At 34.4% G+C, this 15,121-nt stretch overlaps 1 protein-coding gene across 5 annotated transcripts in view; it reads left to right on the top strand.

Annotated features, from left to right (window-relative positions):
• Positions 1–15,121, top strand: part of NARS2 (asparaginyl-tRNA synthetase 2, mitochondrial) — a 130,983-nt gene that overhangs the window by 65,206 nt on the left and 50,656 nt on the right. For 4 of the 5 annotated variants that reach the window (XM_010990147.3, XM_031460435.2, XM_064492754.1 and 1 more), the window contains exon 6: positions 1,175–1,269. The exons of the other annotated variant lie outside the window; for it this stretch is intronic. In XM_010990147.3, the coding sequence (XP_010988449.1) occupies positions 1,175–1,269 (95 nt within the window). The remainder of the gene's footprint in view (positions 1–1,174; positions 1,270–15,121) is intronic. 5 annotated transcript variants of the gene reach the window in all.

Here is a 15,121-nt window from a genome sequence, read left to right as displayed (position 1 = left end):
TGGCCTTGAGTATTTAAGTCCTTGAAAACAATATCCTTTAAGTGATACTGGGTTTCAAAAATTAATTTTTAAAAAGCAATAATAGGACATTTAAGACCAGATTAAAGTAAGTTTTAAAAATAACAGGAAATTATAAAATAAATAAATGACTTCTGTTGGTAATTTTACATTAGATTTCACATTTCATACACGTACATGATTTGCAGTATTTTTAGAACAACTGATCGAATAAAATAAGATACCTTCATTTCATGATTTTTATGATTCAGTAGTTGGTACTAAGACTCTTAAAAGGGATCTTACATCCTCTATTGAAAATTTTATATTGGCTTTGTTGCTTTTACAGTAACTGCACCATTACGCTAAGATATTTTCAGATCACAATTTGAAATACAAAAGTAGGTAAATTAGCTTTCTACCCTCAAATGGGTAATCATCATAACTTGATCCAGAAGCTTTCTTAAGTAAACTATTTAAATTGTTTGACGTCCAAGTCAAGTTTTTATCTTAACTGTTACAAATGTTGACTGGCTTGTTTCCTACCAGTTTCAAATGGAATAAACCCTGTCTGTATTGTAAGTACATAAAAATCTTTAAATCGAATTGTTCATCGTCTCTTTTAAAGATTGGGTCCTGCTTTTCTTATCTTCGAGGTGTGGTAAAGATTAAATGAAATTACGTGTTTAAAGTTATAATGTGTTGATTAAAATCTGTATTAAAAGCGTTGTTATTAACAGTTTAATAATATGACACACATGTTTTACAAGCTATTCCCTTGAGAAAATTAAATCTCAATTATCGGTCAGAATTTTAAAAGATTATATAATACCTCACATTTAAAATTTTTAATTCACTATTTATTGCTTCAGCTTGCCTCTCAATCAAAATCAGTTTTTAGAAAGGAGTTTATTTTGTGACAGAAGTACTTTTGTCCTTTGGTTGTTGTATGTTTTGAAAATATGGAGCAAACTTCCTTGACCTTAACATTTTCCAAGTAGGGATTTTCTCTTTGAAATGTGTATGTGAACTGCCTTTTTTTTTTTTTTTAATGAGAATGACCTGACCTCATATATGTTTAGTTGCATTATGCTTTTTAGTTTTGGCACAAACATGAGTGTGAAAAGCAGAGCAAAACATTTAATAGCTTTTTGTGGCTTGTGTTTTTCATTTGCAGCCTTCAAGCAAAATAAAAGTACCTGAGGAGAATTTCTTCAACATTCCTGCATTTTTAACTGTCTCGGGACAACTTCACCTAGAAGTGATGTCAGGGTACAGATTTTTCTTTTCTCTTACTGGACTACTGATTATGGACTGGGCAGGAATGAAATAATATTTCCTTTCCCAGTGCTAAAAATTGAAATTAGTGTTTCTGATTAGTCCACTTGAATTCACCAAAAGTACATTTAGACTTGACAATTTGACAATATCAAATATCAGATTTCTTACTAAAAAAAAATCACGTTAGTCTAAGACACTTTTGTTTTTAGTGATAAATTTAGCACTGAAAATATAAAGTTGTGATTTTTTTCTTTTTACTAATCTTTCATTTGTTTAAGTCTCAAAATACAAGTGTCATAAAAATAAAGGCAGTTATAATTTACACCTGGAAATTATAAGAGAGGTACCTGAAACAGATGGGGAAAATTTTTTTAGATTATTGGTTTAAATGAGGAAAATTAACCCACAAAATCATATGAGAGATGTGTAACCAATTAGAAAGTATTATAAGTCAGATCACACTAATTTGAGCCACTCTCAGAACTGGAAAGTCACTATAATCCTTTCAGCTCAATTTTCCTTCTGTTTTGGGGACTGGATAGGAAAATCTTTAAAGTCCTATCTGAATCATGTGTGCTGTGATTTTGTGGGTAATGTGTTAATGCTGACTCAGTAAGCACTGAGTCTCCTAAAAGATATAAATACCTTTGTTTCCTCATACAGAGCTTGAGACTTAAAAAATCTCTTTAGGAAGTAGCTCCAGTGAAACGGGAGTCTGTGTATTCCCCATTGTCTTTAAAATGCATTGGTGGAAAAACTCGGGGGAAATTTAATAGAATAGTGTTCATGTTTATTTTTTTACTGACTTTACTGGCAAGATGCTGAGTGTCAATGGTGGAATAAAGATGGCCTTGAAAATAATATATATTTTACTTAGATTCTTTTCTGATTTATCTTTGAGAAAGATATTATTTGGTAACTCCAATAACCCAATAACTGACATTTTCAAAATGCTGTGCAGAAAACTGTCATCATAATAAGCCCTGTGAGATTGTAAGATTTGCAGAGCTCTGTGTATGACATGGGAAAGGCCATGTGTCACGCATGTCATGAAAAGTTCCTTATGCCTGTCAAAATATAAATTTAAAAAAATTCAAAGCACGATTCATACAAACATAAAGTGAACATGTATCAAATATTTTATTCAATTCATTAATTACTGAGGAAGTAAGTAAAATAGTAAGGCCAGTTCAAAGAGCATTTAGGGAGCTATGTATTCATAGGCAATTTAATAAAGGAATTTCAAAATAAGGTTTCTAGTTTGGTTACAAACAGGTTAATGTCCTACAGACCAGTAGACCCTAACCTTTGAAATTTTCTCTTCTACCTGATAGAAATGATTTGCCCCTCTGTTGGACAAAAATCTAAAAGTTAACACATAACTTTACTTAATCTGGGATATTTAGTTTGATAGTAAATAGAATAATGGGGCAAAGTTCATTCCCTTCAAATAACCTTTGAATGGGTCTGTCTACCCTTGTTACCTTGGAAGATGATGCTGTCTACCTTTTGGTTTTATCCAAGTTTTGAGTACCCTTTCTTAACAGCCTTTCATTATTCATTTCTTTTATCTGTAGAGTTAGAGGCAGGGTGTATTCCCCTTCAGAACTGTCATAATATGTGAAAGATATAAATTTACCAAGTGTTTGTTTCTCTGTTATAGTATCACTGATGCATTAAATATGGTCCCTCTTTCCCAGTAAAATGCAGCAAACCACAGAACAGCGCACAGTGGAACTTAAAAAATTGGCAGACTATGAGGTTTTATATTTTATAATGTGTTATGAAGTATTTCTGATAATGTCAATCAAATGTTCCTAGTTTAATAGTTCTAGGACTATTAATATAACAGTACATCATGTTTCAGGTTAATGCATGATTTAATCTCCAATAAGAAATTGTTAGTCATCTTTCCTTCAGCTTTGTTTTTCTAAACTTTATTTAGCAGATTTTTTAAATGGAGTAAATGGTTAACATTTTCCAAAAGTATATCTGTGTTGGTTTAGTAGGTTTATGGCTCCATTTTAAAGTTTAATTTTGTTATTTTTTCAAAATTAGCTTTCTATTTTTTAATGAATTTTTACTATAGAAAGATTACAAGGGTAGTGCAAATTTCTTGTATACCTCTCACCCAGTTTCCCCCATTGTTAACATCTTACATTACCGTGGTACATTTGTGAAAACTAAGAACCCAATATTAGTACATTGCTAGTAACTAAATCCCCAACTTTATTTGGATTTCAGAGGTGTTCCCTCAATGCCTTCTTTTCCTTGGATTTACTTCAAGGTGCATATTAAATTTAGCTGTCATGTTTCCCTAGTCTTACCCAGTCTATAACAGTTTCTCGGTCTTCCCTTGTTTTTCATGACTTGTAGAAAGTATCCCAATCTGGACTTTTCTGATGTTTTTCTGGAGTTTTAGGGGTTTGGGGAAAGAATACCACAGAGGTGAAGTCTCTTCTCATCGTGTCATGTCAGGGGGGACTTGATGTCCATGACATGCTATTAATCCTTATCACTTGGGTACGGTAGTGTTGCCAAGTTTCTCCACTAAAGTGTACTATTTTTCCTTTTCCTGTATACTGTTCTTTGAAAGTGAGTTACTAAATGCGTAGCCCACCTTCACTGGAGGTGGGAGTGTGGTGTTGGAAAGTGGGAGATGGAATTAAGCACCATCTCCTGGAGGGGGAAGTATTTGGAAGTCTTCTGTGTGGATGATTTATTGTCTCTTCACTCTTGTGTATTCATTTATGTCATCGTTTACCTCAGGATGTACTGATGTATGTTTCATGGTTTGGGTTGTACTTTGTTGCTGTGTTTATTTTGTTGCTTACACTGTTGTAGTTTTAGCTGTTGGGAACTCTTTCAGAGTAACTCTTGTATCCCTGTCACATGCCCCTATCCTTCTGTCTTTTGAGTACTTCCTTATTCTCTGGTACTGTAAGATACCCCAGATTTGTTTGTTTTATTTTTTTTATGATTAATGAACCTATACTTAAGCAGTATTATCACTCAAAGTCTAGTTTACTTAGGGTTCATTCTTGATGGTGTATGTTCATTGGGCTTGGACAAGTGGTGTCACATAGAATAGTTTCACTGCTCTAAAAACCTCCATGCTCCTCCTATTCATCCTTCCCTGCTTCCTAACCCCTGGTGACCACTGATCTTTTTACTGTGTTCAATGTTTTGCCTTTTCCAGAACGTCACGTAGTTGGAATCATACATTGTATAGCCTTTTCAGATTGGCTTCTTTCACTTAGTAATATGCATTTAAGATTCCTCCATATCTTTTCATGGCTTGATAGTTCTTCTTTTTCAGCACTGAATAATATTTCATCATCTGGACATACCATAGTTTGTTTATTTACCCATTCACCTACTGAAGGGCATCTTGATTGCTTACAAGTTTTGGCAGTTATTCCAAACTTACTATTTATTTTCCTTACCATAGAATCAAGCATTTCTCCAAGGAGCCTTGTTTCCTTTTATTGGAAAGTGGTGTTTAGAAACCAGAATTTAGTCTCTAGGTATCTTGCTACTACTGGGGGATTCTAGCTTCTAAGCCCTCTCAGCAGACAGAGCTATAAATATGTTTCTAAATAAGAGAAAGCTGTGTTTTCATTACTTTCTGCCTATAAATATAATATAAGTGGAATGTTCATTCTGAAAGAATTAGAAATGTTCCAAATTGCAAAACCTACACTTAAAAAATGTCATGTAATAGAATTTTCCATTTTTTGTGAGCTAAAGTCAGAATTTGAGGAAGGCTTAGCCTAATTGTATTTAAAAGAATTGTGGATTATTATTGTTTTTCTTTTTTCGTTGATTTTGTTTTTCTTTTTTCTTTGTATATTTTGTTATAGGTGTTTCTTTCCTTACTACGATTTTTTTTTTAAACTAAGCTGTGAAGTAAAGCGTATTTCAGGATAAAACTGATGCTATCCTTTTGAACATTATTATTGAAAGTATAAATTAGTGTGGCCTCTCTAGAGAAATACCTTTGCACTCAAAATTTTGTTCCTAAAAACTTTTCTTAAGGAAATTATCTGAAAACTCTATAAAGATGTGTAAAAAAAATAGTGGAAGCAACTGTATACTAATGAAAAATTACTAACAATCTAAGTATTTAAGAAAATTGATTAACCCTCAGTATACCAGGAAAATATTCATCACCATTTACCATCTGGGAGTAAGGGACCTTATTTTTAATAAATATCTTTAAGCCATCTTATGAGTAATTTGCAGAAATAAAAATAAAGGGGTAGTGAAAATCAACTTTTAGAATTTTATTAAGTATTTAAACATAGCAAACTCAAATTTTTAAGAACTTTGACAGCTCATAATTTTGTTAAAGAGTGGATGGCCATCTTTTTTGCTCCACAAAAGCATTTTTCAAAGAACTAGAACAAATAATTCTAAAGTGTATATGGAAACAAAAGACCTGAATAGCCAAAACAATCTTGAGAAAGGAGAGCAAAGCTGGAAGTATCATGCTCCCTGATTTCAAACTACACTACAAAGCTTCAGTAATGAAAACAGTATGGTACATAGATAACAGCCACATAGATACAGACACATAGATCGGTGGAACAGAATAGGGGGCCCAGAAATATTGTCAGTTAATCTATGACAAAAGATAAGAATGTACAGTGAGGGAAAGACAGTCATCTCTTCAATAAACAGTGTTGGAAAAACTTGACAGCTACAGGCAGAAGAATCAAACTGGTTTACTTTCTCACACCATATACAGAAAAAAACTCAAAATGAATTAAAGACTTAAATGGAAGACATGAAACTTCCACAAGAAAACAGTCAATATGCTCTTTGACATCAGTCTTAGCAATATTATTTTGGATATGTCTCCCTCAAGCAAGGACAAAAAAAAGTAAAAATAAACAAACGGGACTACATCAAACTGAAATGTTTTCGCACAGTAAAGGAAACCATCAGTGAAGCAAAAAGGCTGCCTCCTGAATGGGAGAAGATATTTGCAAATGATATATCTGATAAAGGATTAATATACAAAATATGCTAAGAACTCACACAAGTCAACCAAAAAATCAAACAACCCAATTAAAAAATTGACTGAGGACATGAATAGATATTTTTCCAAAGAAGATACACAGGTGGGCAACAGGCACATGAAAAGATACTGAACATTACTCTCTTCAGGCAAATGCAAATTGAAACCACAATGAAATAACACCTCACACCTGTTAAAATGACTATAATCAAAAAAACAATAAATAACAGATAACAAACAACAAATATGTTGGTGAGGATGTGCCGAAAAGGGAACCCTCATGCACTGTTGGTGGGAATGTATGTAGGTGCAGCAACTATGGAGATTCCTCAAAGTATTAAAAATAGAACTACTGTTGATGCAGAATTTCACTTCTGGATGTTATTCTAGAGAAAACAAATACACTAATTTGAAATGTTATATACACCCCTGTGTTCATGCAGCATTATTTTCAATAGGCAAGATATAGAAGCAACTGAACTGTCTATGGATAGAAGAATGGATAATAAAGATGTGGTATAAATATACAATGAAATATTACTCAGCCATAAAAAATAAAGTCTTGCCATTTGTGACAACATGGGTGAACTTGCAGAGTATTGTGCTAAGTGGAATAAGTCAAGACAGAGAAAGACAAATATTGTATGATTTCACTTATATGTGGGATCTAAAAAACAAATGAACAAACATGACTAAACATAAACAGGATCATAGCTACAGAGAACTGAAAGATGGTTGCCAGAGAAGAGGGGGAGGAGAATGAATGAAATAGGTAAGGGACATTGAGAGATAAAGGCTTCCAGTTAGCAAAATGAATGAGTCACAGGGATAAAATGTACAGTGATAAATATGAACAATAATAATGTAACATCATAGTATGGTGACATATGATAACTAGACTTAGCATGGTGATCATTTTGTAACAAATAGAAACATCAAATCACTATGTTGTGCACCAGGAACTAACATAGTGCTATATTCAATTATACTTCAAAAACAAACTCATAGAGAAAAAGATCAGATTTGTGGTTACCAGAGACAGAGGGTGAGGGGAAAGGGAATTGGATGAAGGTGGTCAAAAGGTACAAACTTCCAGTTATAAATAAGTACTAGGGATGTAATCTACCACATGATTAATATAATTGACACTGCTGTATGTTTTGTATGAAAGTTGTCAACAGAGTAAAGCCTAAGAGTTCTCATCACAAAGAAAAATATTTTTTGTCTCTATATAAAATGATGAATGTTCACTAAAAATTACTGTGGTAATCATTTCACAAAGTATTTAAGTCAAATCATGTGGTACTCCTTAAACTTATACAGTGCTGTATGCCAATTATATCTCAATAAAACTGGAAGAAAAAAATTTTAGTAAATATTTTAAAATTTAAAAAAAAATATTATAACATATCCTTTTAGCCAAATGATATGGTCCAGGTTCTTACTGCAAATTATTGTGTGCTGAAGTCCTTACTATGGAATGACTAATTGAATGAAAATACCGTATTTCCTTTTGCCCTTAGAAGTGTATTACCCATTTAACTAGTTCTTGAGTTTGAGCAAATTGATTTAGGATATTGTTATCTGAGGGCTCACAGACTGAGATTTCACTTATACAACCAATTTTACCATCATTAGAGACTAGATTGTTAACTATCTGTCTCTGTTTTCATTTCCTGGTTTGTCTAATGTTTATGAGGCATCTTTATCATTTTTCTTCTATTTGTCATTATGAGTAAAGAATAAAAAATCTCACTTCTGAACTATGTTCTCTGAAAACTACAGAAAAGACTACAACAGTAGTGTCTCTGGGCTTTTCTAATACCTTCGTGAAAGATAACAGGATAGTCTGTGTACTGCAATAAGAAAACTGAAGATGATACAATGGAGATGAGTCATCTCACTGTGTATCTCCCTCTTATCCACTATGCATCTCAGATATCTATCATTCTTCTGTTCTCGTAACATTTCATTCTTTTTTAACTTAATTAGGAATAATTGATGAGTAATGATAAAATAATTTCTAGGATGATGAGATAGCAAAAGATTTCAATATATAGGAAAAGTAAGATCACTAAAACCCCTTATGTACCGGAGGTTCATGAAAGGATTCAACGGGTTTTATTCTATTGGAGAAAGACAGAAATTTATCTGTCTCTTGGATGACCTCTATAGTGGCTTGAATTGTATCTCCCCAAAAGACAAGTCCTGTGAATGCAATCTTATTTGGAAATAAGGTCTTTGCAGATGTGACCAAATTAAAATACTGGATTGGATCCTCAATGACTGTGTCTTTATAAGAGAAAGGAGAAGGAGGTTTGGATACAAAGGCACAGAGGAGATACACAGACACAGAGAAGACACACACAGTGGGAAGAAGGCCATGTGAAGGCAATGACAGAGACTAAAGTGATGCTGAGGAATGCTAAAGATTGCTGGAAGCCACCAAAAACTAGAAAGAGGCAAGGAATGATTCTTCCCTAAAACCTTCAGAGGGAGCATTGCTCTGCCAACACCTCAGTTTCAGACTTTTAGCCTCCATAGGCTGGAGGGAATAAATTTCTGTTGTTTTAAGCTACCCAGTTTGTGGTAAGTTGTTGTGGCCACCTTAGGAAACTAATACAGCTTCTAAAAATGTATAAAAGTCATGAAATACTAATTTTTAGAAATAGCTGAAATTGCTCAACAGAGAAAGTTAAAAATTAAAACTAGTTTACCTTGGCAGTAAACTGAGGGTTAAATTATGATTCAGCTAAACAGTGATTTACTGTACAGCCATTAAAATTGATGATAAAGCTTCACAACGTATTGTTAAAAACAAGTGGTCATGACATAGGAAATAGAATGTGATTCCAGTTTTTTACAATGTGTGTATATGTATACATGGAAAGTCTGGTAAATATACACCGATATTCAGCTTGTAAACAATGACTATCTCATTTTTATTTTCTTCCTTAAACTTTTTTTTTTCAGGTTTGAAAGACTAGGTTTATTACTTTTTTAGTGAAAAAAATTAGCTATTTCCATTTTGGGAGGAAAAAAAATCATTTTGGTCTTTGAGTTGATTTCACTCCAGTTTGATTAATTGGTTGCTTTGTGATTGGTATGAGCAAGCCTAAACTCATTCCCTTGGGTTATCTCATCAGTTCAGATGCTGAGCTCAGAAGCCATGAAACATTCATACTCAGGATGCACTCATCCTGTGAAGTGGCTGTGGTAAGAATGTCAGCATGTGAACCTGATTTAAACTGAGGTACCCTTTATAACTGGGTATGAAACTGTCTTCCCATCCCATATGACTTTCTCATTCTTCATCCGTTTAATACTCCGATGCTCACCTGAATTTTGTTCATTATTATTTATTTGATTTTCAAGATTTTATAGCTATTTTATTTGTGCCGTGTATTTTCATCTACCTGTGTGTTTCTAATACTCCTCCTCCTCTACTGCTGCTTTTTCCACATCTGCCCGTTCCTCAAGCCTCAACTGAAGTATGATTTCCTCCTTGGCTCCTTCCCTGTATTTCTCTTAACAGAAATTATTTCTCTCTTTTTCTATTCTTTTATACTACTGACCTACTTCAAAAAAAAGTTTATTGTTTTTAACGTTTTGCCAGTTTGTAGTTCATTTCATATATGTGTATCCTATAGATTATAAATATTCTAAATATTTACATCTACTAAAATAATCAGTATTTAGTAAATATTGCTAAACTGAATTTGTTAAGCACAAATTTTCATTCTTCTAAAAATTTCCTCTACTGTTTCCACTATAAAGTTGAGCCCACAACAGGAGTTAAGTGTCTGTTCATCACTGCTTTTACTGTATTCATGGAAATGATGTCACCATGAAATTTTGAGGTCTTTGATTACCTTATTGTTTCCTGAATGTGTGTGAATGATGATGGTTCCTTATGCTGTTGTCCTAATTGTGGGACCTTAAAACAGATTTCTTATTTTAGTATATTATTTATACGAAAAATTAACCCTGTTTAGATAGAAATATGAACTAACAGACTATTGGTATAAATGACTCATGAACTTCATTCATTATTCATTACTTGTATAGCATAGCCAGGGGATGAGCACTTCAGGCAAATTGAGCAGCAAATTCAGAGGCTTTTAAGTAAGAATATTTAGCTTGCTTGGGTGCAAACAGAATGTGAACATGTGGATTAACTAAGGGTTGGGTTTTACCAAATGAGTTTGATGGAAGAAGATAAGTGCAGAAGGTTGTAATGATAGATCAAGGTATTGATGCTTTGGTAAGGAGGGAGGTGAGGAAATAAGGGTAGAAAGCGAAGATGGAAAATCAATGGGCTTAAAGAATTGGAGGTCTTACTGTAGAACTGTTAGTGTGAAAGTATTAGAGTAAAAACCAGGATGAATACATGGTGATAGTCAAAGAATGGTGTTGTGAAGTTCAGCTCTCTAACATGGAATCTCTGCTCAGCTCCCCACCTGTAAACTAAAGCACCAGTTTTATTCTCCAGTTGGCTATTGTATATTCATCTCAACATGTTCGAAATTAAAAGCATCTTACTCCCCAGATCTGTTTTTTTCCTTCTGAAGTCCCTATCTCAGGAAGTGGTGCAACCATTCTTCCAGTTTGTCAAAGCAGCTGCATGGATATCATTCCAAATTCTTCTTTTCCCACACCCTTTGCATTCATTCAGTCATTTGCTTCCACTTCCGTTTGCTTCAGCTGTCCTCAACTGCTTATAATACTCTAATCACATTGTCCTGTTTCACTTATTTGTGTTCCTTTGCGTATGTTTTTTCTCCCTAGAATGTCCTTTGCCCATGCCTTTGTCTAGCTAACCCCTGCCCATCAGTCTAAATTCAGCTCTAAAATGATCTCACACAGAATCCCCACCCCAACCCAGCCACCACCACCACATCTTTCTTGTTTAAATGCCTTCTTTTGTATGCCCATGTTGCTTTATTTGTATCTATTTTATAACACTGGAATCATTGTTCTTTTTTTTTTTTTTTTTTTTTTTTTTTCTGTAGCTTAGATGCTGAGCTTTTGAATTTAGGGACTGTTTTATTTAATTTTGTAACTCTGTTACTTAATACAGAATAAAAACTTAAATACATGTTGGAAAAGGATTTCCTGCCAATGTTATTTATTTAAAAATGTTGAAATTATCTGTTTATATACTTACGTTCTCATTAGCCTGTAAATTCCTCAGACTCTTTTCTTGTGCCTTTGTCTTCTTGGTTTCTCTTACTAATACTTGTGTGATCCAGGGCTCAAAAATCAATCTCAGTTCAGTTGAACATTTGTTGAGAGGCAGCTGTGTGCCAGACACTTGGTTAGGTGCTGGGATACAGAGACGAACAAGAGAGATATGATTCCAGCCTTCATGACCCTGTACAGTCTAATGAACAAGACAAACATTAAATAAGAAATTAGAAATATGGTAACTGTTGTAAAAAAGATTGTCTCAAGGGCAAGTAGAGCATATGGCAAGGGAATTTCACCTTGTCTAGGTTGAATTTAATTTGGAGGTAACCTTATCACTAGAATGATTACTTGATAGTACATTTGGAAATGTCATTTATATTTAATGACTACTGGCTGTTGTATTTGGTTTATAGTCTGTTGCTTTGTTGTTCTTGGAACAACAGAAATCCAGTTAATACAACTTCTTCTCTCCATTACTGCAGGGCATTTTATGGTGTGGAATATTTTAGTTACCTCAGTACATGTTAATCTGTAGTGGGTGGCAGAACATCTTTCGGTATTTTTATGTCATCTTTGAAAGTTATTCTTGAATGGATTATATTTATCCAAGTCACCAAAAGCTAGAAAACTATCTAACTTCTCTGTCCTAGTTCTTTCTCCACTTCTAAATAAACCTTTTATTAAGCCTTATATAAAAAGGTTGTGACTTTGTATCCTATCTAACTTCAGGACAACAGCCAGGATAAGTGGGACCTGGACATCTTGTCTTAAAGAAATGGGTGAAGAAACTGAATATGTTTAACATAGGGAAGACAAGAGAGAGACATGATTTAATAGTTGTTCAAATCCATTTGGTGGGCTTCTGTGAGAGCCCTGTTGTGCAAATAAGTACAGTTGACCCCTGAACAACATGGATTTGAACTGCACAGGTCCACTTAGTGCGGAATTTTTTCAATAGTAAATAAATACGGTACTACACAGCTGGTTGGTTGAATCCACAGAAGAGATATAGACACAGAGGAACTGCTGATACGGAGGGTTGACTGTGAGTTAGTTATACATGGATTTTTGACTGCACAAAGGGTTGCCCCCCCCAGTCATGTAAATGATTCTTTTAAAGAACAGTTTTATTGAGATACAACGCAAATACCATAAAATTCACCCTTTGAAAATGTACAATTCAGTAGTTTTACTGTATTCACAAAGTTGTGCAGCCATCACCACCAATTTCCACTACTTCAAAAAGAAATTCTCATTCTCCTCTCCTCCCAGCACCTGCCAAACACTACTCAATCAGAAACAATGGGAGTGGGCCCCAGCAATCTGTTGTAACAAATAACCAGCTAATGATGATGCAGAGGACCACTGCTTTAGAGAAAGGCCCTCTGTTCCCTGGTTGGTGGGGACATCTGGCAGTCAGCCATTCTGTTGAGAGATAGGGGAGGGTTGACAGATCCGTAAGTAATCTCTCAATGAATCTCCGTTTTCCCCTTCCCCAGCCTCCACGGTTCTGTGTGCAGGCCATATGCTTTCTGCTGCATTATACTCACTCTGTTCCGTATAGCTAATGGCTTCCATGATGTGGCACATTGGTCATCACTCAACCATCTTTTTTCTGTTTTCCAAAGATGTGCTGATATTTCTTGTCCACTGAAGGCCCCCTCCCTGTTTGTTTCTTTTAAATTGTTTTTCGTGTTATTTTGATTGTTTATGTTCAGGAAGGAGTCAATATGAGTATGTATGTTTAACTCACTATTTGAACTTCGTTTTTACCAGCTTGAGTGGTATTAATTTGCTTTCTTTAATTGCTAGTTAATGCACTTATTTGCATAATGATTTAATGTCTCTAACTAAATGTGTTAAGTCTCCAGTATTTGCATATCTCCTTGGAAGTCTAAACACTGGGTTCTCTGCCTATTTCTAGTATTGCATTCCTTTGTAAGAGAGATTACTAACCTGCCTTTTCTCTACTTATAATGTATGGAAGAATAGCCCCACTCTTCTGTTATCTAGCTCAATGAGTTCTTGCTAAGCAGACAAAATATCTGACGTATTGAATGCTTTTGGTATAAGCAAGTTTGGTGTGAGTTTAAAAAAAAAATTGCAGTCAATCCTTTGAATAATACAAATAGAACTCCTTTTGCATGAAATGCGTTGCCTATTGGCATTGTCTGAAAGCAAATGTAGGTTACTATAGTGAGACATCAAATTAATCCTTAGTAATTTGGCCAATATGGACAGTAATTGGAACTATAAAGAGCAAAACTAATGCTACTTCTTTCAGTTACTGTAGAATCTTGTCCAAATTCTGTTTTGCTCTGGTGACTTTACTTTTTTAGGAGAACAGGGGAAAAAGTCTGTGTTGGTCGCGTGTTTGCAGAATTTAGATTGAGTTGGGAACAGAGAGAATTCATGTCATTTTAACTTCTTTTTCCCCTAGCTTGTTTTCTTCTACCTAAAAATATCTATGGCTTCTCATTTATTCAACTGTAATTTTAGTGTTCACCCAAATAGTATGTAACTGTGTTGGACGCCAAAAAGGATGTCAAAAATATGACAGCCTCGTTGATTGACGTGTAGAGGGTTACCAGTGCTGTTACAGAATTAAGTAGCTACTAAGACAATGTTACCCTGCCCAAAAGTACTGAATTTGTTAAGTGAATGGTTCTGTTAATTGAAGAGATTATAGTCATACTTAAATTGGAATTCTAGCTTCTTTGTATATTAGTTCTGTAAGCTTAATAGTCTGAGCTTCCACTTCTAACCAAAAAGATAAATTGTAATGGCCACCTTGCAGAGCTGTTGTGAGAATTAGATACTACAGAAAGCCCAGTGTTTATCACAGTTTGTCACTGAACTGGTAAGTGCTTTGATAATGGTAGTGATGACAGTGGGGACCTGAAAAGCTCAACGTGATTATGAAGGACTAGCTAAAGAAAGAAGCCAAGGTGGTGTAACCAGGAAAAAGAGCTGACAGCTAGTTATCAAGTTGTTTTACAGCAGTAACAGAACTGAAGTTTACCCATAGCAGAGAATTGGGATAAATGGTGAGTCTGCCAGGATTCAGAGCTCAAAAGACAAGTTAGTAGGTTAAATTGAACTAGCTAGCACCTGGAACAAAGGAAGGTGTTAGGACACAAAAATCAGATAACTGTCAGAATTTGAAAACCAAATCAGAAATAAACTATGAGTGCAGATTAGGTCACAGTCTGCCCTCAGCTGTGGTCAGTTATGTTGACAGTGAGGTGTCACTGTGTTTTGGATTCTTTTGTTCTTTGAAGTAGATCATTGCTGTGACCTTTCTGTGGTTCCAAGAGCCTGACAATTCACCTTTCATATATATGTAGTTGGGGCAAGATTTTAATGTAAATAATGAAGCAACAGGATAAACCAGTATAGCAATAAGCTCTTTTTGTTATTGTTGCTTCTCTATTAACTTTATTGAGTATACTTTACATACAATAAAAAATGCACCCATTTAAAGTTTACAGTTCAATAAACTGAGAAGAAATTATTAACCTTTCTAATCTCTACTGATAAAAATATAAAATATTTTATCAACCCCCAAAATCCTCTCAATTCCCTTTGCAGTCAGTCTCCCTCCGCAGCTCTGTGCCCCAGGTAACAAGT

This window comes from Camelus dromedarius, chromosome 12, assembly GCF_036321535.1.
Source record: "Camelus dromedarius isolate mCamDro1 chromosome 12, mCamDro1.pat, whole genome shotgun sequence".
NCBI classification, from domain to species: domain Eukaryota; kingdom Metazoa; phylum Chordata; class Mammalia; order Artiodactyla; family Camelidae; genus Camelus; species Camelus dromedarius.
This window is presented reverse-complemented; position numbering and strand designations above follow the sequence as displayed.